General features: G+C 38.0%; 1 protein-coding gene across 1 annotated transcript; it reads right to left on the bottom strand.

Annotated features, from left to right (window-relative positions):
* Nucleotides 1–302: 302 nt before the first annotated feature.
* rpap2 (RNA polymerase II associated protein 2) lies at nt 303–22,795 on the bottom strand. Its single transcript, XM_049476630.1, has 12 exons — nt 22,723–22,795; nt 22,428–22,473; nt 21,897–22,011; nt 20,698–20,796; nt 19,362–19,427; nt 19,169–19,257; nt 18,938–18,973; nt 16,436–17,651; nt 15,417–15,508; nt 13,133–13,213; nt 10,413–10,481; nt 303–656 (listed from the first exon to the last, which is right to left on the bottom strand). The coding sequence occupies exons 1-12, from the start codon at nt 22,772–22,774 to the stop codon at nt 491–493; spliced, it is 2,127 nt and encodes a 708-aa protein (XP_049332587.1). The 5' UTR covers nt 22,775–22,795; the 3' UTR covers nt 303–490.
* Between the last annotated feature and the right edge of the window lie 1,478 nt (nt 22,796–24,273).

The raw sequence follows: 24,273 nt of genomic DNA, 5'->3' as shown, positions 1-24,273 counted from the left end.
TTTAGGTTTTTCATGACTTTTCCCATGACTTCATGGCAAATTTTCATGACCATACAATTTTTAAAAGTGCAAATATGGACAATAAAGCCATAAATAAATCGATAAACGGAAACACAAAGATTTGTAGACCAAATTTCCATGATTTTTCCAAAACTTTCTTGGTATTTTTATTTTTCCCAAACTTATCCATTGCTATTCTCAAATTCCATGACTTTTTCCAGGTTTTTCATGACCGTACGCATAAAAACCCTGGATTAAGGAGTGTGTCGCAATACTTTTTGCTATAGACAAGAAGACAGAAATAAAGGTAAAGAAACAGATATTTTATTTTTCCAGAAGGAAACTCTTATCTCCTCTAAAAAAAACCTTGATTTTTGAAGCAAACAAGTGGACAAATTCTTCAAAATATAAAAAATCACATATTTTTTACTGATGTGAAATTAACTGATGAGCGTATTTCAGTCCGGTGTATTTAACGCTCAGTGTTGATTCAGTGTAAGTGTGTGGAGGAGATCTGTGGGCGTGGCCTGAAGAGCTGGACGAGGTTCTGGAGATCCTGGTCCTCCAGTTGAAGCTCCTTCATTAGAGATGAAATGTACTGCACTGAAGAGGGCGTGGCCATGGACTCGTTAAGAAGCGGCGAGACTTCCGTTAATCTGCAGAAAACACACAAAAAACCCCACAAAAAATACATTTAAACCCCGGTTTTCTACTGGAGTATTTAGGACAGTCATGCTTCAAAAGACAAACCCTACAGAAACCATCCGTTCTTCAGTTCTTCAGTCCGTCAGTCAGGAGAAAAACACCAGAGCGGCTCGGTTTCCATCTGCTCTACTGTTTCAGCACCTCTATCCATTATTCATCTCCTCACAACAAAGCAGCAGCAGCTAATTACACAGCTATCGTACCTCCCGCCTCCAAATTATTCATGAACGGAAACAAAGAGCCGCCGATTAGCTCACAAACCCAACCGAGTCCAATAAAACACAACACACACCCAACCAACTAACTAACTTTACCTACCTACACCACACCTAAAGTACAGTCTAAAGTCCTATCTGAATGGGATTAGTTTCTCAGGGGGTCGTCTGTGAAAAATATTAAATATTTCCCACTTCTACTCAGTGATAAAACTCCTGCATCCGGACTAGAGTTGGAAAAACAGGAGGACCAGTGAGTTTTTTGGCTTTCTCGGTCACATGCAGAGGTGGAAAGCAATGAATGACATTCACTCATGTTACTGTAATTGTAATTTTATGAGTTATTTGTCATTTTAAAGTTATTTTTAGAATAAGTAATTTTACTTTTACTCAAGTACATTTTGACAAGTAATTTACGCCCCATTACTGAGTAAAAGTTGTTTAAAAAAAAAAAAAACTATAAAAATACAGTTTTTAGTCTCAGTAAAGAAAAAAAACGGATCATAGAAAACCTGTACCACTTGTTCGTGAAAATGTTTTATGGGATGGTCTGAACAAATACTGCCTGAAAGGCCCAAATTATTATGTGGAATAATAGTTCATTATAAAACAATTTAATTTATGATTTTACTTTTTTACATCAAATAATTAAAAGTGACTATGTAACTTTTACTCAAAGTAAATTTTAAATTGAATACTTTTTTACTTTTACTTGAGTAAAGGTACTTTTAAATTTAATTTAAAAAAGAGGTGGAAAAAGTACTCTGTTCACATGACATCGCGTTCAGTAGCTCCTCCATTTCCACTCGCTGTTATGTTTTTACGTGGATCTCTGTGGAAACGCGCACCTAAAGTGTAATTACGGTGAGCGGCAGTGGACAAAAAGCTACTTTATTAAAGGCGAGGAGACGAAACTCAGAGATGTGCCTGTAATTTTCTCAAAGGACGTCTGGGAAAAACATGTACATGGTCGTTCTGGACGGGAATAAAATCACAGAGGATAAGAATCCCCATAAAAGAGAAAATTACCCCCTAATCCCGTCCAGATAGGGCTCAACTCTACAACTAAACAAGATTGAGCTGCGTCTGTGGTTGAATGCGCAAAATCCAATAACATCCACTCAAACCTCCCTACAGTCATCTCTTGCTATTCTGTGGAAAAGTAAGCCAACCTCAGAACATCTTTATCCAGAGAACTGGCTCGAATCTGAAGCTACCAGTGTTAGAGGCTTTTAGATTAGCTCTTACGCTAAAGTCTTCCCAAACATCCTCACAGCACACAACACTTTCACTTCACCAGAGCTTCAGAACGGAGCCATTTCTCTGGATAAAGATGTTCTGGGGCATTTAAAATCCTTTAATTTTCCCAAAAATCTTATAATCTGGTGCTCCTTATGTATGAATTCTACCAGTCAGTTATTAAGGAGCAGCAAAGCCATTCTGCTGAAGTACAGTGGTTAGCAGCTAGTGCTAATGCTGCTGCACCCAGCCTTAGTGCTGGAGAAACTTTACTGAAAACTCACCCTTAGGCAAAATATTGAAAATCTAAGCTTACTGTAAACAAACAGAAGCGCTTTACTCACCCAAATAAACAGTTTTAGGAGAGAAATCTGTGTAGATTAACATCCAGCGCTTGTTTAACTTAAAAAGAAAATGTTCTTTTTTAGGAATTATAGTTTATTTTATTTAGGTGCTTCCCTTAGCATCCTTATTAGAAGGGAAACATGGCGACACCCTTGCTCACTTCGATGTAGCATCCTTACTAGTGTTGCTTAATGCACTTTATAATTTGGTGCGTCTTATAATCCAAAAAATACAGTATTATTTCAGAATAGAGCTTAAAAAAAAGATAATGGTTGCAAAAACAAGGTCATAATGTTATGCACGATCAGGGTATTATTCTTACAACAACTTCAATATGCCGTTTATCTTGATATGATCTTAAATATGATTTGAACTTGTAAAGGTCATGCTCTGCAGCTTCTGAAGAGATTATCTGGTCTCTGCTCTATATCTTCATAACTTTTAATCTAAGCTACAGATTGTGTAACTGTATTCAGCGCTGAGCAGCAGGCCGAGCCGTCGTCAGCCTGTTAACCAGAATCATCGCTAAATATTTACAGCGTTTAGAGAAGGAAAACCACGCGGCCACGTGACCCTCTGATTCATAATCTCAGTGGGAGACGCAGATATAGAGAAGAACATCGTGAGAAAAATCTAGAAATGATGCTGAAGCTTCTCTCTCAGCATCTCAAATCACTTCTGAAACAGCGGTGAGAACCCGGCTCCCCCTCAGAGCAGGTATTAACATACGAGTGCATCTTAAAAAACATCAGAATATCCCTGAAAAGTAACTTTATATGTAAATGTGGAACTTACATATTATATAGATGTATTACACACAGAGTGATCTATTTTAAGTGTTTATTTCTTTTATTGTTAATGATTTCGGCTTACAGCCAATGAAAACCACCCAAAAATTGGTCTTAATATAACTCAGTGGACCAACACCAGCAGATGACATGGCTTAGAATTCAGTATCTACTATAAATTAACACAATAAACATAATTCAAGATCCATTATGAATTGTTCAATACGAATTGTTCAATATCAGCTATAGATTATTTGGTATCTATGTACAATCACAAATGTAAATGTGTGATCTATAATAGATTCTTAGACTTTTACTATGAATTTTTGAGTTGTTACTGAAAACTCAGAATCTACTATGACTTATAAATCAGTTAATGTTAGTCTGTATTTTCACTGCAGACAAACGAAACATAAAACAGCTGACTGCTTTCTTACAATCTCACTAGAGGAAGTAGATTTCTCACAACTGCAAATGTGACGCGTCGACTTAACATATATATAGAGTAAGCACATTTTACACCAAGAAGACACTTCATCCAGTAAGTGTCCAGAAACACAGCAAATGCCCAGAAACACAGTGAGTAACCAGAAACTTAGCGAATGCCCAAAAAAAAGAGAAACCCAGCAAAGGCCTAGAAACCCAGCGAGTTCCCAGAAACACCGCGAGTATCCAGAAACCCAGAAATTGCCCAGAAACCCAGTGAACGCACACAAAAAACAGTATCCAGAAGTATCCAGAAACCCAACGAGAGCCCAGAAACCCAGCAAGTGCTCAGAAACAATGTCCAGACACCCAGTGAATGCCCATAAACCAGCAAATCCCCATAAACCCAGTGAATGCCCAGAAATCCAACGAATGCCCAGAAACTCAGCGATTGTCCAGAAACCCAGCGAATGCCCAGAAACCCAACGAATGTCCACAAACCCAAAGAGTGCACAGAACCCAAACGAATGCCCAGAAACCCAACGAATGCCCAGAAACCCAACGAGTGCCCATAAACCCTGCGAATGTCCAGAAACCCAGCGAGTGCCCAGAAACCCAGCGAGTGCCCAGAAACCCAGCGAGTGCCCAGAAACCCAGCAAATGTCCAAAAACCCAACGAAGGTCCAGAAACCCAACGAGTGACCAGAAACCTGCCAAATCCCCACAAACCCAGCAAATGGCCAGAAAGCCAGCAAATGCCCAAAAGAAACCCAGCGAATGTTCAGATACCCAGTAAATGCCCAGAAAAAATAGTGAGTGCCAAGAAGAACCCTGCTAATGCCCAAACCCTCCCCAGAAACCCAGTGAGCTCCCAGAAACCTAGCAGACGTGTGAAAGCTGTTGTAGTTCTGAAGCAGAAGTAGCCCTGTGGTTCGGCCCTGCCGGAGTCAATGATAAATCAGAGCCGTGTTTTTCATCAGCCCTGCGGGGGGGTAGTGGGGGGTGTAAATCCTCAGGTGGAGTAATTCCCATGCTGCTGCTGCTCTATCACGGATCTGTAACCAATCAGGCCCAGATAAAGGCAGGGGGGGAGTGTTGACTCAGACGGGAGCAGCACGGAACTCCTCAGAGCCTTCATAAAACCTGTGGAAGTCATACACACCATCTGCTGTAGTACAAACACCACCCGGAGCCACCACACACACTCATACACACACACTCAAAAATACCCATCTCGCCGTTGTTGTTTCTCGAGACATACCAGCACTGTGGACCTGCTGAGAGGGTTCACACTATTTACATTTGAGGTGGGCATTTTTATGAACAGATATACTGCATACATATAACAACAGATCAAGTTTATTGCTTGTTTGCAATCTGGCCACTTCTAGATCATCTCTACTATAAACCCCTGCTAATAAAAGTGTTAGTTTGGCTAAATCAAGGTTCCTAAGGTCACTGTGCTTTAGGCCGGGCATAGGCTGGTGGGGTATAAACCAACAAACCAAAGATCAAACCAATGGCATATGTTGAGCACAATAACAAGGAACTGGGTCCTCTGGAGTGATGGAGATGGAAGGCCATCCAATACCTTTGGGATGAGTTGCAGTTGCAGAATGTACTAATCAATGTACCAACATCTAATAGTGTATAATAGAAGTGTATTACTGCAGAACCTGAAGCTCTAATGCTCTTAATATCAGTAGACACACCTAAGGACCAAAAAGGAGGAATCTGGATCTGCAGGAAGACTTCCTGCAAAGACGCTCTTGGAGGACTTTATAAAAAGACGCTTTTGGAAAACTTTCAGGAAAGAAGCTCTTGGAAGACTTTCTGGAAATATGCTCTTGGAAGACTTTCTGGAAAGAAGCTCTTGGAAGAATTTCTGGAAAGAAGCTCTTGGAAGACTTTCTGGAAAGAAGCTCTTGGAAGACTTTCTGGAAAGAAGCTCTTGGAAGACTTTCTGTAAAGAAGCTCTTGGAAAACTTTCTGGAAAGATGCTCTTGGAAAACTTTCAGGAAAGAAGCTCTTGGAAGACTTTCTGTAAAGAAGCTCTTGGAGGACTTTATAAAAAGACGCTTTTGGAAGAATTTCTGGAAAGACGCTATTAGAAGAATTTCTGAAAAGACAAAGTTGGAAGACTTTATGGAAAGAAGCTCTTGGAAGACTTTCTGTAAAGAAGCTCTTGGAAGACTTTCTGTAAAGAAGCTCTTGGAGGACTTTATAAAAAGACACTTTTGGAAGACTTTCTGGAAAGACGCTATTAGAAGAATTTCTGAAAAGACGAAGTTGGAAGACTTTATGGAAAGAAGCTCTTGGAAGACTTTCTGGAAAGACGATCTTGGAAGAATTTCTGGAAAGACACTCTTGGATGACTTTCTGGAAAGAAGCTCTTGGAAAACTTTCTGGAAAGAAGCTCTTGGAAGTCTTTCTGGAAATATGCTCTTGGAAGACTTTCTGGAAATATGCTCTTGGAAGACTTTCTGGAAAGAAGCTCTTGGAAGACTTTCTGGAAATATGCTCTTGGAAGACTTTCTGGAAAGAAGCTCTTGGAAGAATTTCTGGAAAGAAGCTCTTGGAAGACTTTCTGGAAAGAAGCTCTTGGAAGACTTTCTGGAAAGAAGCTCTTGGAAGACTTTCTGGAAAGAAGCTCTTAGAAGACTTTCTGGAAAGATGCTATTAGAAGAATTTCTGAAAAGACGATCATGGAAGACTTTATGGAAAGAAGCTCTTGGAAGACTTTCTGGAAAGACGCTCTTGGAAAACTTTCTGGAAAGATGCTCTTGGAAAACTTTCTGGAAAGATGCTCTTGGAAGACTTTCTGGAAATATGCTCTTGGAAGACTTTCTGGAAAGAAGCTCTTGGATGACATTCTAGAAAGAAGCTCTTGGATGACTTTCTGGAAAGAAGCTCTTGGAAGAATTTCTGGAAAGAAGCTCTTGGAAGAATTTCTGGAAAGAAGCTCTTGGAAGACTTTCTGTAAAGACGCTATTAGAAGAATTTCTGAAAAGACAATCTTGGAAGAATTTTGAAAAGACAATCTTGGAAGAATTTCTGGAAAGACACTCTTGGAAGAATTTCTGGAAAGACGCTCTTGGATGACATTCTAGAAATAAGCTCTTGGATGACTTTCTGGAAAGAAGCTCTTGGAAGAATTTCTGGAAAGAAGCTCTTGGTAGACTTTCTGTAAAGAAGCTCTTGGAAGACTTTCTGTAAAGACGCTATTGAAAGAATTTCTGGAAAGAAGCTCTTGGAAGACTTTCTGTAAAGACGCTATTAGAAGAATTTCTGAAAAGACAATCTTGGAAGAATTTCTGGAAAGACACTCTTGGAAGAATTTCTGGAAAGACGCTCTTCGAAGACTTTCTGGAAAAAAGCTCTTGGATGACTTTTTGGAAAGAAGCTCTTGGAAGACTATCTGGAAAGAAGCTCTTGGAAGACTTTCTGGAAATATGCTCTTGGATGACTTTATAAAAAGACGCTTTTGGAAAACTTTCTGGAAAGAAGCTCTTGGATGACTTTCTGGAAAGATGCTCTTGGATGACTTTCTGGAAAGATGCTCTTGGATGACTTTCTGGAAAGACGCGCTTGAAAGAATTCCTGGGAAAAACATTCTTGAAAGAGTTTCTGAAAAGATGCCCTTGGAAGACTTTCTGGAAAGACACTCTGGGAAGATATTGTGTATGACACTCTGGAAAAGTGGTCTGGGCAGACACCTGGGGAAGGCACCTGGGGAAGACTCGCCAAAAGATGCTCTTGGCAGACTGCCTGGGAAGACGCTCTGGGAAGAAAGACTTACTGGAAAGACTTACTGGAAAGACTTACTGGAAAGACTTACTGGAAAGACGCTCTGGGAAGACGCTCTGGGAAGACGCTCTGGGAAGACGCTCTGGGAAGACGCTCTGGGAAGACTTTCTGGAAAGACACTCTTGGAGAACTTTCTGGAAAGATGGTCTGAGAAGACATTCTAGGAAGACACTTCTTGAAGACCTTCTGGGAAGATGCTCTGGAGCATATTGTGGAATTACAGAAGACACTCTGGGAAGACTTTCTGGAAAGACACTCTGGAAAGACGTTCTCAGAAGACTTACTGGTAAGATGCTTTTGGAGGACTTTCTGGGAAGATGCTCTGGAAAGATGCTTTGGGAAGATCCTGTCGTAGGACACACTTGAAAGATTCCTGGGGAAGACTCTCCAAACAGATGTTCTGGGAACGCCCTAGGAAGGTGCTCCAAAAAGACACTTTGGAAAGGCACTTTTGGGCAGATGCTCAGGAAAAATGATCAGGAAAGATGCTTTTTGGAAATATTTTGAAAGATACTCTGGAGAGATGCTTGGAACATCTTTGGCAAGATGTTCCAAGAAGATATTGAATGAAAACATGGAGAGAAGGCTCTGAAAATACTAGAAACTGTAGGTACAGCCATTTATATTGAAGTCAGTTTGATACATGCTACCCATGAAAACCTTAATATGGAGCAAGCATACTTATTTCTGCTATACTGCACCTGTTGTTCGGAGTGGTTTGAGGAAGGTGCTTGGAAAGACGCTCTACAAAGATGCTCTGAGTAAGTGTTTTGAGAAGAAAGATAATTTGAGTACTGGGCAAATGGTTGCAGCATATAAGAAGCTGCTAGTTTCATCCATAGGCATAAACAGTTGTGTTTCACAAGTGTCTTCTAAACCAAAGTTGGTTATTTTCACTATTCGGTAGGTGGTCACAATGTTCTAATATAACTGTACATGCTAGCTGGCTACATTAGGTCACAATGTTTGGCTCACTGGTGCAGACGATACTTGTGTTCTCAGACACACACACACACACACACACACATACACAAATCACTCTGGTGTAATGGCTTTACTGACTGGGTGTTCCTGCAGGGAAAACAATGCTCCCTGATTTCCTCGGTCGGTTTCTGCGAGGCTCCTGCAGTCCAGCTGTTGCCGAGTTCACTACGGCATACTTTCACTGCCGCCGCACAGCAGGTCACCAAACCGCCATAAACTCTAATCAGCAGCCGTCATCAGATAACACCACAACACTCCAGCTCCATAATCTGGGCCTTTACACAGCACACACTGCCCTTTCTTCCACGGAAAACCTTCAGCAAATACCAACACACGTAGTACCTTCCCCAGAACTACTGCACGGATTCACTGGACTTAGCTATATCTCATATCTCAAATATAGTTTGAAATATTTATCTTTTTAATCTGTGCTCATGGATGTCTAATATGATAAAGATTAAAGGGCAATTTAGGTGCATGATGAAACTGCAGACTGATTAAATCTTTATATTAAGGCTGCACAATATATCATTTTAGCATCTTTATTGGTTGTGTGCATGCACATTAGTCATATCGCAAAAGTAGTGATACTGTTTATAGGTAATCCTGTTATTGCCAGCACCATTGGCAGACGGCATGCACAACACTCTTGAAGGATGCTCTGAGAGGAAGATGCTCTGGCAAGAAGACGCTCAAAAATGGTGCTCTGGAAAGACATCCTGGGTAGACATTCTGGGAAGACGCTCTAAGGAGACACTCTGGGAAGACATGCTGGAAAAGGTGCTCTCTGGGAAGACACTCTGGGAAGACATGCTGAAAAGGTGCTCTCTGGGAAGACATGCTGGAAAGGTGCTCTTTGGGAAGACACTCTGAAAAGACATGCTGAAAAGGTGCTCTCTGGCAAGACACTCTGGGAAGACATGCTGAAAAGGTGCTCTCTGGGAAGACATGCTGGAAAGGTGCTCTTTGGGAAGACACTCTGAAAAGACATGCTGAAAAGGTGCTCTCTGGCAAGACACTCTGGGAAGACATGCTGGAAAGGTGCTCTCTGGGAAGAGACTCTGGGAAGACATGCCTGAAAGGTGCTTACTGGGAAGACACTCTGGGAAGACATGCTGAAAAGGTGCTCTCTGGGAAGACACTCTGGGAAGACATGCTGGAAAGGTGCTCTCTGGGAAGACACTCTGGGAAGACATGCTGGAAAGGTGCTCTCTGGGAAGACACTCTGGGAAGAAGGTGCTCTGAAAAAAGGTGCTCTGGAAAGACAAAGCCGCTCTGGGGACGACACTCTGGGAAAACACATTTTGGCGAAGATGATTTTTGGAAGACACTCTGGGAAGACACTTTGGGAAGGTGCTTTAGAAAGGCACTCGGGGAAGGCGCTCTGGGACACTCAGGGAACACGTCCTACCCTAGGTAGGGGTGCCAGAAAGGCACTTTTTGGAAAGATGCTTTGGGCAGATAGATGCTCTGGGAAAACCATTTGATTAAATGTTTTGGAAGATTATGGAAAAAGGCTCTGGAGAGATGCTTTGTCGAGATGTTTCAAGAAGATGATATATATTCGGTGAAAACATTCTAAAAGAATGCCCTAGAAAAATACTCTGGAAAGGGCTCTAGGAACTTTCTCTGATACCTATAAACTGTTAGGGCAGTTTGGGTAATTCTGCTAGTGCCAGCACCATTGGCAGACGGCATGCACAACGCAGGACTGCATGAACGCAGACCATTATGGCGACCACTCTTAACACCAACTCAACATTGCCAAAGACGCCAATGTGCTTTGTTTTAACAAAACAATACTCGTCCTAAAACTTCCCTCCTAATAGCAGTTTTGTCATGCAGTTAACATATAATTTTTAGACTGTTTCACAGAAAGACCAAGAAAAAAAAAGAGACTTACACTGACAGAAGAACGACTGCAATCAGGGTCCATTCAGGAGGCTTGTGGATGATGTTAGTGTTGGTCAGCCTGGAAAAGGTTTATGGCACATTTATGATCTTATTAGTTACATTTTACAGTTTCAGCTTCACTGATCATATAGCACTGTAGTTCTGTATCTGTTTCTCTGCATACTTTATTAATATTCTTATTTCTGTTCTTCAATGTTCAGCACAAAATATAAGCACATTTGTGTTTGGTAGATCATGGTAGATTTGGATTTTTTTGTTGTAACAAACCGCATACCATTGAAAAGCCTGTTAATTTCTCTTTTAAATGCAGAACATTTGTAAGGAACATGCATTTGTGGGATGAGCAGCAGAGCTGAGTATATGCTGAGGTTGCATCCATGAAAAATTAGCCAAATCTTCTCTGCCAATGACAAACAGCTTATTCTGCCATTGACTCCTTTGGTGTTTGAGGATCTTCTTGGGACCTGGGTCTCTGGCATCTTCCTTTTATATGGATTTATTTTGTTTGTTAGTGTTTTGTGTCTTATCAGCAACATATTGGCTATTTTATGGCATTTACAATGTTCGTGACTTGGGAATCACAACTCAAATCAGTTTCTTCATACGAAGGACTTCCAGAAAATTAAGTATTTTTGCTGGTAGAATCTTTTTAAACAGTTATTTTATATTTGTAAACCTATAAAAGTTATTTCTGGTGGTTAAAAGCGCAGGGCAGTCTACTAAGGAACTTATATGGTCTTTAGTTTGGGGATACTGGTACCAGGGCTCACTCCAAATAATGCCACAATTTGAGAAACAGTTTTGAGGAACAGCAGGTTGAAGTTGCCCTATTGCACAGTTAGGATATAATGGATATAATGCCGACTCTTGGAGCTCAGACACCTACTGAACACTGCAGCAGAGCCCATGCTAACAGGTGTTGCAGCACCTGGTGGAACCAAAAATTAAGCCATTTGGCATCAGTAGAGAGAAATTGGCATTTTTTTTCACTGTATGGGAGCAAACCAACGTACTCTGCTCTGCTGCCCATCTAACAAACACATGTTCTCTATTTAAAAGAAAAATTAACAGGCTTCCCATAGGGGTGTGCCATTTCATATCGTACTCAATAATATCGCCAACATTTTTGAATATCGTGAACGATATTATACCCTAAAAATATCGTGCCATATCACCCACCTCTATTTATCACAGTATCAGGGTACTACTTTTTTTTTTTTTTTTTTTTACTGTTTTTTAGCAAAAGAAAAAAAAAACACACTGTTCTCATTTCCCATTATATATCTACTAGAGACTAGAGATTATATCTGTCCAGTATCATTTATTTTACTTTAATCCTGGATATTTGGAGATATTTGGAGTGAAACATTAGTATTATTAGTATCATGACATTCTGGATCATTCTATTACAAATTTGATCAAATTCTTGTATTTTTTAATATGTGATATAAATTGCATGCAATAATAAAATAAAAAAATCAGTTTGTTGCGGTAGTGTATTCTTGAAAAAAAAACGTTATTGCGAATATCATGATAATATTTTAGGGCCATATCGCCCACCCCTTACTTCCCCATGGTATAAGATCTGTGCTATATTTTATTTGAGTGGTGAACCATTCTCAAAATCGCAGTGACCCAAATAATAATAGCTGCTTCCATTGGTGGATCTACCAGGGTGGCATAGGGTGGCAGCTGCCACCCTAAAAGAAAACCCTGCCACCCCTGCTGCCACCCCAGAATTAAAAAGGAAAAGTTATTATGGCCAATTTGACACTTCACGAGAGCGAATCTCCTGCAGTAACAGCAGTAAATTATAACGGAATAAGTTATAATGAAAGCTTGGTTCTTAGTATAGTTGTGATGCCAATTTTGAGCTTATAAAAATCTAAAAATCTTATTTTGCTATAAGCTATAGCATGTATTGTTTGCCTGGTCAGTAATTAAAGATTAAAGCTAAATTTTAAAACGACTGTGAATTACTATTTTTATAATTTTCCATAGTAAAAAATATTGTAGTGAAAGGATTGATGAGAATTACTGAAATTTACAATGGTTGCAAAGGGCCGCAACCAGTGCCAAACCAACAACATGCTAGCGAGCTAACAAGCTAACAGGCTAACAGGCTAAAACTAGCACTCGTGCTGCACACAAACACTTACACACTCTGATGTATTCCTGCCCCCCTCTTGCCACCTCATAAATCCCCATAAATCCCATAAACCTGCCCCTGGCTACTTCTAAATGATCAGCAGAGCTGGAGGTGGTCATAATGTTACGCTCGATTGGTGCTTTTGTGTGCGAGGCTCAGATTTAGAGATTTAGTGACCCTCAGCGGGAGCAGATGAATTCCTGGAAGCTCTGAGTGAAGTGCTCCTTCAGCCCCCCTATAAATCCACTGCAGAGTGTGACCCACAACTTCCTGTCTCAACACCTCTCCGACCAATCACCATTCAGGACTGTGAGACGACGAAAATAATCTCACACTTATGACTGAAAAGTCCCGCTGATGGCTTTCACAGATATAACAGCTCTATATTCTGGTAACTCAGTGGAATATATTAATATATACATATTAGTTACAGGAAAATATGACAAATATATTTTCTGTGAGGTCATTGAATTCTGTTCTTGTGTATTAAACATTACTTAAATGTATATTAAATGTATATTTATAGATTTTATAGTTGGGCACTGAGAGATCCTGCTCACCTGAAGGTCCTGACCAAGTTGTTGAGGTCGTTCATGACGTCATTCATGGTCAAACGCAGAGGCCCAACGATGTCCTGTAAGCTAAATCACAACACAGAACAATCACAGACAATTAGAAGAAGCATAGATGTGTGCAATTACCACTAAAAGCTTACTAGAGTTGGACTGGGTTGGAAGGGTTAATAGGACTGGGTTGGTGAGGTTGGGTGAGGCTAATAGGCTTTGGTTTAAAAGGGTTAACATGTAAGGGTTGGGTAGAGAAAGGTTATTTGGTTGGGTTGGGAAGGGTTAACGTGGTTGGTTTAAGAAGGGTTAATAGGGTAGGATTAGAGGTGTTATGGCTGCATCAATAGAGCTGGGTTGGACAGTTAACATGGTTGAGTTGAGAAGGGTTAACAAGGTTGGGTTCAAAAGGGTTAACAGGGTAGGCCTGATTGAAGTGTTAACAGGGTAGAGTTTAGAAGGGTTAATAAGGTTGGGTTGACAAGGGTTAACAGGGCTGTGTTGGGAAGGGTTTGTAAGGTTGGGAAGGGTTAATAGTGTAGGGTTTTAGGGGTTAAGATGGCTGGTTTTGGAGGAGTCAATTGAGCTAGTTTGGATGAGAAGGGTTAATAAAGTAGGGCTGGACAGATTAATTCACAAGGACTAACAGGGTTGCACAGGTTAAAAGAGAAAAGTTAATAGGGTAGGGTCGGACGGGTTAAATTAGATGGATTAACAGTGTAGGAAGCGTTAATTGAGAAGGGTAAATAGGGTAGAGTTGGAAAGGTTAATAAAGAAGAGTTAGTAGGGTAGGACTGAAAGGGTTAATAGGTTAGGGTTGGAAAGATTGATTGAGAAGGGTTAATAGGGTAGAGTTGGAAGGGTTGATTGAGAAGGGTTAATAGGGTAGGGTTGGAAGGTTAATTGAGAAGGGTTAATTGGGTATGACTAGAAGGTGTTAATAAGGTTGGAAGGGTTAATTGAGAAGGGTTAATAGGGGTAGGGCTGAAAGGGTTAATTGACAAAGGTTAATAGGATAGCAGATTTGAAAGGTTTACAGAGAAATGTTAATAGGGAAGAGTTGAAAGGGTTCATTGAGAAGGGTTAATAGGGTAGGGTAATTAGGGTTGGATCCAAAAGGGTTAACAGGGCACGCTTGGGTTAACAGAACTGAATTGGGGTTAGAAGGGTAGAGTAGCATTAGACAGGGAAAACAAGGTTAGGTTGGAGGAGTTAATTGAGAAGGGTTAATAGGGGTAGGGCTAAAAAGGTTAATTGACAAAGGTTAATAGGGTAGGGCTTAAAGGTTTACTGAGAAATGTTAATAAGGTAGAGTTGAAAGGGTTAATTGAGAAGAGTTAAAAAGGCAGAATTAGAAGGGTTCATTGAGAAGGATTAGTAAGGCAGAATTCGAAGGGTTAATAAGGTAGAAAAGGGTTAATATGGTAGATTTAGAAGGGTTAATAGGGTGGGGTTGGAAGGGGTTAATTGAGAAGGATAAATATGGTATGGTTGGAATGGTTAATGGGTTGGGTTCAAAAGGGTTAACAGGGTAGGCTTGGGATTAACAGAATTTAACTGGAGTTAATAGGTTAGAATAGCATTAGAAAGAGATAAGGTTGGGTTGGAGGGGTTAATTGAGAAGGGTTAATAGGGGTAGGGCAGAAAGGATTAATTGAGAATGGTTAAAATGATTAATTGAGAAGGATTAATATGGTATGGTTAGAATGGTTAATAGTTTATGATTGGAATGGTTAATATGGATGGTTTGAAGCAGCTAATGGGAGTTAACTGGTTTGACTTGGGGAGGTTAATAGGGTTGTATTGGGGGTTAATAGGGTTGTATTGGGGGTTAATAGGGTTAAAGTTGGGGAATAATAAGGTTTGGTAGATTGTGGTTGGGAAATCTTGGTTGTGCGTTATAATAAAGGCTAAAATAGATCTTTAATAATATTCATTTATAACTTTGCAATCTTTTCCCAAAGTAATCTTTAGTTTGTAACTTTTAGGAAAGAGAAAACGCGTAAAGCTGCACGACTGCTATTTTCCTGTTTCTCTGAAACGCTTCAGTTCCCAAATCTCACGACTACATAAATTATTACATATTAGTTTCATATCATTACTGAATCATATCCAGCACTGACTGAAGATAAAAGTAAAACAGATCAGCTGATTAATAACAATACTGCAGATCACACATTAAAATTAAAAGTTCCTAATTAATCTAAAGCTTTATAAACATTATAAAGATGATTTTTTAGTGTTTAATAATAATAAATCATATTATATGTGTAATACTGACCTCCTGCTGAGTTTCTCCACTGCGATGCGTTTCTGGATGAGCCGCTGAGCGTGAGAATCCACCGGCGGCAGGGGAGGATCTTTAGCGCCACCCTGCAGAAACACAGCGTTACTGCAGTTTAACAGAGAAATGAATGAGTTTGAGTCTGAAAGGCTTGAATATGGCGCCCACTGCAGGACTCTGCATGAAGGATTAAAACTAAAATCTAATTAAATAATTTTTTTTTTCCATTTTTACTAATTGCAATGAACCATCTAATTTCTTTAAAGAAGCCAAATGTTGTGTTTTTTAGCAAAACAATGATCAGATCTGTATTTTTTATATATGTCATAATGTGTATAGTCATATACAAAGTTAACATAACCTCTTTAATATTAATTTTCACATTTTACAGGCCACATTTCTACATATTTACTGAATTAGTTGGTTAATAATTTGTTTGTATTTACAGAACCTAGAAGACTTAATTCTTCAAAATTTTATGTATTTATTTAATTAGTATTTGATTATTCTTCATTTTTTATTAGCAATTCTTATTTATTAATTAGTTGAATTCAACATCATTAAAAACATTTTTATTAGCAATTCCTACTAATTTACAGATTTAAAAAAATCTAAAACAGTTTAACATATTTAAATGTGTATTTCCTAACCATTTCAAAATTAAAATCGTTTTTATTTACACCTGATTTACTGTATTTACCAGACTGAAATGTGTATTTTTACTTTATTATTAATTCCTTTTTGTTTACTTAATTTAAAATAGATTTTTTTTTTTTACTTTTTGCTGTTAGGAGAATGAAAAGTTATTTTAACAATTAATTTTCTTTTTTCGTTATATTTCTACATTGTTATTAACATTTTTTGCATCATGTTCTGAATTTGAAATTTAAAGTTCTATATATTCTATTGGCTCCTGGCAATGTATATAAAAGAAATAGAATTAAGTAGAAATTATAGAAGTAGAAAAACAGAAGTAAAAAAACAGTAACTGTGTTATAAAGAAGTGTCTTATTTACCTGTAGTGTGTTGTCACTCTCTTCCCTGACCTCAGTCTCCGCCCCCTCAGGCAGAAGACACACCCCTTTATAGAATTCCTTCACCCTGAGCTTCTGAAGCTCCGCCTCCTTTTTCAGCCTATTAAAATCCGGGGTTGAGGCGGTGGACCGGGCCGGACCCCCTGCAGGGCGTTTAACCCTTTCTGCTACCTCCTCAACGTCCTCCAGATCATCTTCATCCAGCTCCTCCTCTTCCTCCTCAACCTGTCCTGAAGGTTCAGGCTGCGGGATGAAGTCCTGGCCGTAGAGGAACCGCATGGTCTCTTCGGTTCTCCACTCGCTCAAGGTGATCCTGAGGTTCTGCAGCAGCCCCAGTTTCACCGCCGGAACTTCGGTCTTGGTTCTGACGTGGTTCTGGAGAACGTTTTTGAGTCCGGCAGCACTTTTCTTACTCATGCCCACCTGAGAGATGTTTGGGTTGGTGTCAGAAGTGACGTTGGTGGGGATGGTGCCAGAAGAAGCGGCGTTGACATTGGTGCCAGATAAGGCGGCATTCACATTGGTGCCAGAAGAAGCTGCGTTGACGTTGGTGCCAGAAGAAGCGGCGTTGACGTTGGTGCCAGAAGAAGCGGCGTTGACGTTGGTGCCAGAAGAAGCGGCGTTGACGTTGGTGCCAGAAGAAGTTGTATTGACGTTGGTGCCAGAAGAAGCGGTGTTCATGTTGATGTCAGTACTGACGATGTTGGTGCCAGAAGTGACGTTGGTGTCTTCATTAGCGTTAGCTAATAGAGGACTGTCAGACAGAGCTACCTGGTCCAGAAGCTTCCTAGTCTCCTCCACAGGTGTATCTTTGTCTTTCTCCACCAAAGAGGGAACAGTATGAAGGTCAGACGTTTCTGGAGAAGGCCTCGAAGATGTTTCATTTGGATTATTACTGGTTTCTGTCTCTGTTTTTCCCAAATTTTGCTGTCTCTTTTCCCGTGGAGGACGGTGTCCATGCTCTGACCTCCCGTGTCCACTCACATCATCCCGTTTGGGCAGTTCTCCCCAGTGCACCCGAGGCTTCCGACGAGACTCTCCAGAGACCACGCTGGACACGAAGTCCTGCTCGACATCGCTGCTGTCGCTTGGACCACTGGAGCCTCCACGATGCTCTGAATGTTCTGGGTTCGGGTTCTCGATGTCCCCATCATTCACTGGTCTGTCAGTCAGCTTTATTTCCAGACCAGAGCTGCCTCTGAACATAATAACACAACAAGATAACACCTCACAACCTTTCAACATATACAGGTTCCATTTAATGCATCAGGTTCAAAAGGGCTAAAGATAAATTTCCAAATGTATTAAAATATTCTAAATGATAAAGTGAGAGTCTGTACCACAGCTGACATTCTATAAGACACATCTACAACAGGAAGTGACATCAGCTGGTTCTGGTTCTGAAGATCATGGGAAGACCAAACTTAAGTTCCCTCATTAGTTTTTTTTGTATATTTGATCTTATTGTAACTCTGAATGAGGAGCTCAATCTCAACACTCAGTCCTGTTACCTAAATTAATTCTTAGATCTTATTGGTTTATTTTTAAAATATCACTAGAATGCGCCCAGTGTCCTCATGCTGTTAGCATAGCAGCCGTATAGCTATTTTTCATGTTTTTGTTTTTTATGTTAAAAACTTATTCCTATTACACAAAACATAAAAAGTAACAGGAGTGAGTGCGTGTAACAAGAGCGAGTTCCAGTAACAAGAGCGAGTTCCAGTAACAGGAGCGAGTTCCAGTAACAGGAGCGATTTCAAGTAACAGGCCAGAGTTACAGTAACAGTAACAGGAGTGAGTTCCAGTAACAGTAACAGTAGTGAGTTCGAGTGACAGTAACAGGAGTGAGTTCCAGTAACGGTAACAGGAGTGAGTGCCAGTAACAGAAATGAGTTTTGGTAACAGGAGTGAGTGCACGTAACAGGAGTGATTTTCAATGACAGGAGTAAGTTGTAATGACAGGAATGTGTTCCAGTAACAGAAATGAGTTTTAATAACATGAGTGAATTTCAGTAACAGTAACAAGAGTGAGTTTCAGTAACAGGAGTGAATTTTAGTAACAGGTGTGAGTGCCAGTAACAGAAGTGAGTGCCAGTAACAGAAGTGAGTGCCAGTAACAGAAGTGAGTGCCAGTAACAGAAGTGAGTGCCAGTAACAGGACTGAGTTTCAGTAACAGGACTGAGTTTCAGTAATAGGACAAAGTGCCAGTAACAGGACTGAGTTTCAGTTACAGGACTGAGTTTCAGTAACAGGACTGAGTTTCAGTAACAGGACTGAGTTTCAGTAACAGGACTGAGTTTCAGTAATAGGACTAAGTGCCAGTAACAGGACTGAGTTTCAGTAATAGGACTAAGTGCCAGTAACAGGACTGAGTTTCAGTAATAGGACTAAGTGCCAGTAACAGGACAGAGTTTCAGTAATAGGACTAAGTGCCAGTAACAGGACTGAGTTTCAGTAACAGGACTGAGTGCACTATTACATACCCATCTCCAGTTTTCATCAGCTTGATCTCAGAGGGTCTAAATAGAAAACAGAGACAGAGAATTAGTTTTTAATGGTATCAAACTCTGGTATCTAACATTTATAACATTAAATCACATTTTTAATCCTCTATTATTAACAAAAGCAATTTTTAAATGATATATATATATATATATATATATATATATATATATTTTATTTTATTTTTTTCTATAACAGTAGAATATCACTACCTCTCCTCTTTCCTCAGCCAGAGTGGAGACTTTGAGATCTGCACCTCGAACGACTTTGAGGCTTTATAGCAGAAATTACTACAGAAACACTGAGAAACAGAGAAAAACAGGGTATTTTACAGTATTTTACAGTAACAGTAGGATGAGATGGATGTTTTAATCACAGTTCCTCTTTATCATCACTCTGCTGTACCTTACGCTCTGTGATGTCGTACACTTTATTGGTCTTGGTGGAGATTTTATATTGCTGAGCAGGAACCTGAGAAACACACAAACACACAAGTGGATTTAATATGACATATTTACAATATATACCCACATTCTCAACATATTATCACTTTATCACTTGCTATACATTACAGTAAGTCATTGGCTGATTGGCGTCTGACTATGGCGAGAGCAAACAACCCAATAAAATAACAGCATACAGCATAACAATTTTTTTGGGATGATACCGGTACATTTTAAAAATTAGAATATCATTGAAAAGTTACTTTATTTCATTAATTCAGTTCAAAATGTAAAATATATATACAGCTCTGGGAAAAAAATAAGAGACCAGTTTCTGAATCAGTTTCTCTGACTTTGCAATTTATAGGTTTATATTAGAGTAGAATTAACAAAAAAAAAAGATGCAGAGCTTTCAGACCTCAAATAATGCAAAGAAAACAAGTTCATATTCATAAAGAGTTTAGAAATAATCAATATTTGGTGGAATAACCCTGGTGGTTTTTAATCACAGTTTTTTTTCATGCATCTTGGCATCATGTTCTCCTCCACCAGTCTTACACACTGCTTTTGGATAACTTTATACTGCTTTACTCCTGGTGCAAAAAATTCAAGCAGTTCAGTTTGGTGGTTTGATGGTTTGTGATCATCCATCTTCCTCTTGATTATATTCCAGAGGTTTTCAATTTGGTAAAATGAAAGAAATTTTGAAATGGTGAAGAGCTGTATCATATAGATGTATTAAACACAGGGTGATCTATTTCAAGCATTTATTTCTTTTATTGTTGATGATTATGGATTACAGCCAATGAAAACCCAAAAATCAGTGTCTCAGAAAATTAGAACATTATATAAGACCAACTGTTTTTTTGCGAAGCAGTGTGGGCAGTGTGAAGCCAAGTCCTGCTGGAAAATGAAATCTGCATCTCCATAAAAGTTGTCAGTAGCAGAGGGAAGAAGCATGAAGTGCTGTAAGATTTTGTGGGAAAACAAAACTGTCTGGCTTTGCTGAGAGTTAAACAAAGTATGTGTTTTATTTATTGAACACTTTTAATTGTTATATATACTTAATATTATATATATTTAATTAAATACACAGAAATAAAAAAAAAAAATATATATATATTAAGATCAAAAACCTCCCTTAAAAATTGTATTATGTAAAAGAGGAAAACAGAAACAAATCAACCAATCAAAATAAGCTAAACAGCACAGTATAGTAATAATATATTGAATAGTGATCCAGCACCCAGCACACTCACTCAGAGCTTAATCACCGTTATTATAAATAAGGTTCTTACACTGGTCAGCTTGTTTGGACATACAGGATATCCACACATTTTAGCGATGGAGCGTTCCTCCACCGCATCTTTATAGTTTGCTGGAGTGATGAGTCGAGCCTGAAACACCAAAACAGCAAATAAAACACTTTTGTGAATATCCTCTTCAGACCCAGACTTTTGCTTAGTGTATATTTTTAATATATCCTAGATATTGGAGATTAGCAGGATCTACCAAATATAAAATATAAACTTCGTCTTTGTCCTTATATGGGGACAGTTATATTCTTGCCATTTGGGATCAGAAGGACCCAACTCTACAGTAAGTAAATTAACTACTTTCAAACATAAAATTCAATAAGAATTGTTACCTGGACCATTTATCTGCCTGGACTGGCTGTAAAAACTTTTGATTGGGATTCCCGCCATCTTTTTTTTTTAATCAATTGAGTATAATACTAGTTGCTATGGGCAGTATCTCAATATGAGGCCAAAGGGTCAACGTTTAAAAAAATTATTATAATAATTTATTATCAGGGTGCAGAGAAGCAGAAATTTAATGGCCACATATGAGGACGTAGGGTCTCAAGAGGATATATAAAATATATAAAAATATAAAGAAAATAATGCATAATTAATGTATTAAAAAGGCATATATATATATATATAATAGTGTTTACTTTACCTCAATGGCAATGGCAGCACCATTACTACTGCTCTGCTACTGAGGCAAATATATAGGGGTGTGACATTTCAATTCGTACACTATATTATCGCCAACATTTTTGAATATCGTGAACAATTTTACACCCTGAAATATTGTGCCATATCCCTTGCTGTTTTTAGCAAAAGAAAAATTCACACTGGGATGTTTCCCATTTAACATCTACTAGAGACTAGATATTATATATGTCCAGTATCATTCATTTAACTGCAGCACTTTTGAGACATATGGAGATATATAAAGTGCATTAGAGTATCGTTATCGCAAAAATACCATGAAATATTGTGATATTTTTTTAGGGCCATTTTGCCCACCCCTACAAATATATAATTAGAATAGCTCTACTTGGGTAGATTTGTGAGTAGAACAGGACTGCGTATGTGTATTTAAGATTAGAATAGCACTGCTAATAGAATTGCACTGCTGAGGTAAATGTATGATTAGAATAGCTCTAATTGTGTATAATTCATGTAGTAGCTCGAGTCGGTAATCTCACACAGTCGATTAAAAGCTCCTCCGTCACGCTATCGTCCAGCAGACGCTCCACAACGTGCCGAGCCCTCCTCTCCAACTCCAACTTCTCCCTCAGCGTCTCCTTCAGAACCTCCCTCCTGTTAACAGATGGATTGGAGAGTCATGTCTGTCATCTGCTGGTGTTGATCCACTGTGTTTTAATATCAAGTCTAATAAAGTCAGTGCAGTGCAGTTTTCCCACAAAATCTTACAGCACTTCATATCCTACAGCTTCCCTCTGCTACTGACAACTTTTATAGAGATGTGGATTTCATTTTCCAGCAGGACTTGGCTTCACACTGACCACACTGCGTACCAAAAGTATGAATTGGTCTTATTATATAATATTCTAATTTTCTGAAATACTGATTTTTGGGTTTTTTCATTGGCTGTAAGCCATAATCATCAACAATAAAAGAAATAAACACTTATAATAGATCACTCTATGTTTATTACATCTATATAATAATATATGAGTTTATATATTTTTTTAATTATAGTTATATTATCTTACCTCCTGGCCTCCTCAGCAGCTGACCTGGCTGGAGGATCCCTCCCTCCTGTAACACACAATAAATAAAACATTATTAAAATTATTACTATTTAATTGGGAAAAAAATACACAAAAAACCTTCATTAACTGAAGCAGAGCTGAGAGTGAAACCAGCAAGTCATCAGAGTTCAGTTACCCACAGCCTAACTAACCCAGATAAATGAGCTTTCTGTACAGTTTATACTTTATATAGATATTTAACATTAATATCCACATTAATAACATCATTATTTATTAAACTACAGCTTTAACTCGCCTTTCTTTCTGCCTTTAGAGGAGCGAACTCTCCTCTTCTCCCCGGCGTCCATGCTTTCTGCCTTCAAAACAAATCGCGCGGGGGCGCGTCCCAAATCTTTCCCCTGTTCACTATGTAGTCAGCTTCCGGGTTAACAGAAGGATTTGAGATTTGAGATATGGCTTCCCCTTCTGATGATGTCTCCACAACAGCATCATGAGACTGTAATATATTTATGATCACAGCTGGACAATATGTCAATATTTGATTGTATTGTTATACAATATATTACGCAGTCCATTAAAAATCAAATAAAACATATTATGTAAAAATATATTTCTGATATAAAAGTAAATATTATTTTTTTCAGTACAAAATGCCTTTATTCATTTATGTATGTATCTATTGAAGTATTTATGTATTAATGTACGTATGTATTTATTTATATATTTATTTATGTATTTGTTTACATATAGTTGTGTATTTATTTTTTGTTTTGCGTTTGGGGCTATAAATGAGAGATTACATTCACTTTTTTATCCACTAACAATATACTCAGAGAGGAAAGGACCGCCTAACTAATTAACATATAAATACAGGAATAAATAAATAAAGAAATATGGTGGTACGTAAATAAATACGTGAAGAAATGTAGAAATTCATCAATAAAACAATAAAAGAAAAATGTATGTATTTATTTATTTTTAAATAGGATTATTTATTTATCTACTTTACAATCTAAGCTGTTTTTAACAAGAGTTTGGGGCTTTAAATGAGAGATTAAATTCACTTTTTAATCCACTAACAATATACTCAGCGAGGAATGGACCGCCTAACTAATTAACATATAAATACAGAAATAAATAAATAAAGAAATATGGTGATACGTAAAAAAAAAAAAGTGAAGAAAATAAATACAAATAAATGACTAAACATATGTATTTATTTATGTATTTATGTAATTATCTATATAACTGTGTATTAATTCGTTTATTTGTTTATTTATACGAATAATTTATCCATTATAAGTTAAGCTAAGTTAAGCTAAATATAGTGTAAGGACAAAAAAAAAACACAAACAAGTATTTAGGGCTATAAATGGGAGATTAAATTTTCTTTGAATCCACAAAAAATATATAAGATATGACATAAATGTAATTATTACCTTTTCCAGGACAAAATTATTATTATTATTATTATTATTATTATTATTATTATTATTATTATTATTATTATTATTATTTATTTATTTATGTATCGAAGTATTTAGGTATTATGTATGTATTTATTTGTATTTATTTATTTATTCATGTATTTATTAATATAATTGTGTATTTGTTTATTCGTGTATTTATTAATATAATTGTGTATTTATTTATTTATTTATTATTTTTTAAATATAATTATTTATTTATCTATTTTACAATCGTATGTATTTTCATATAATTGTGTATTAATTCATTTATTTGTTTATTTATAAGTAGAATTATTAGTTTATCTATTTTACAAGCTATATATATATATAAATAGATTCGTCAATAAATAAATAATTATTAAATAAATAAATCAATA

Source organism: Astyanax mexicanus, chromosome 4, assembly GCF_023375975.1.
Source record: "Astyanax mexicanus isolate ESR-SI-001 chromosome 4, AstMex3_surface, whole genome shotgun sequence".
Classification (NCBI taxonomy): Eukaryota; Metazoa; Chordata; class Actinopteri; order Characiformes; family Acestrorhamphidae; genus Astyanax; species Astyanax mexicanus.
Note: the sequence above shows the minus strand (reverse complement) of the source record. Positions and strands in the feature narration are given on the sequence as shown.

Excerpts from the sequence above, each read along its gene's own strand:
- rpap2 (XM_049476630.1), bottom strand. The coding sequence starts at position 22,774 with ATGGACGCCGGGGAGAAGAGGAGAGTTCGCTCCTCTAAAGGCAGAAAG. Across the intron at positions 18,974-19,168 it reads TGGCTGAGGAAAGAGGAGAG|ACCCTCTGAGATCAAGCTGA; the intron begins GTAGTGATATTC and ends TTTTCTATTTAG. Across the intron at positions 657-10,412 it reads GCAGTCGTTCTTCTGTCAGT|ATTAACGGAAGTCTCGCCGC; the intron begins GTAAGTCTCTTT and ends TGTTTTCTGCAG.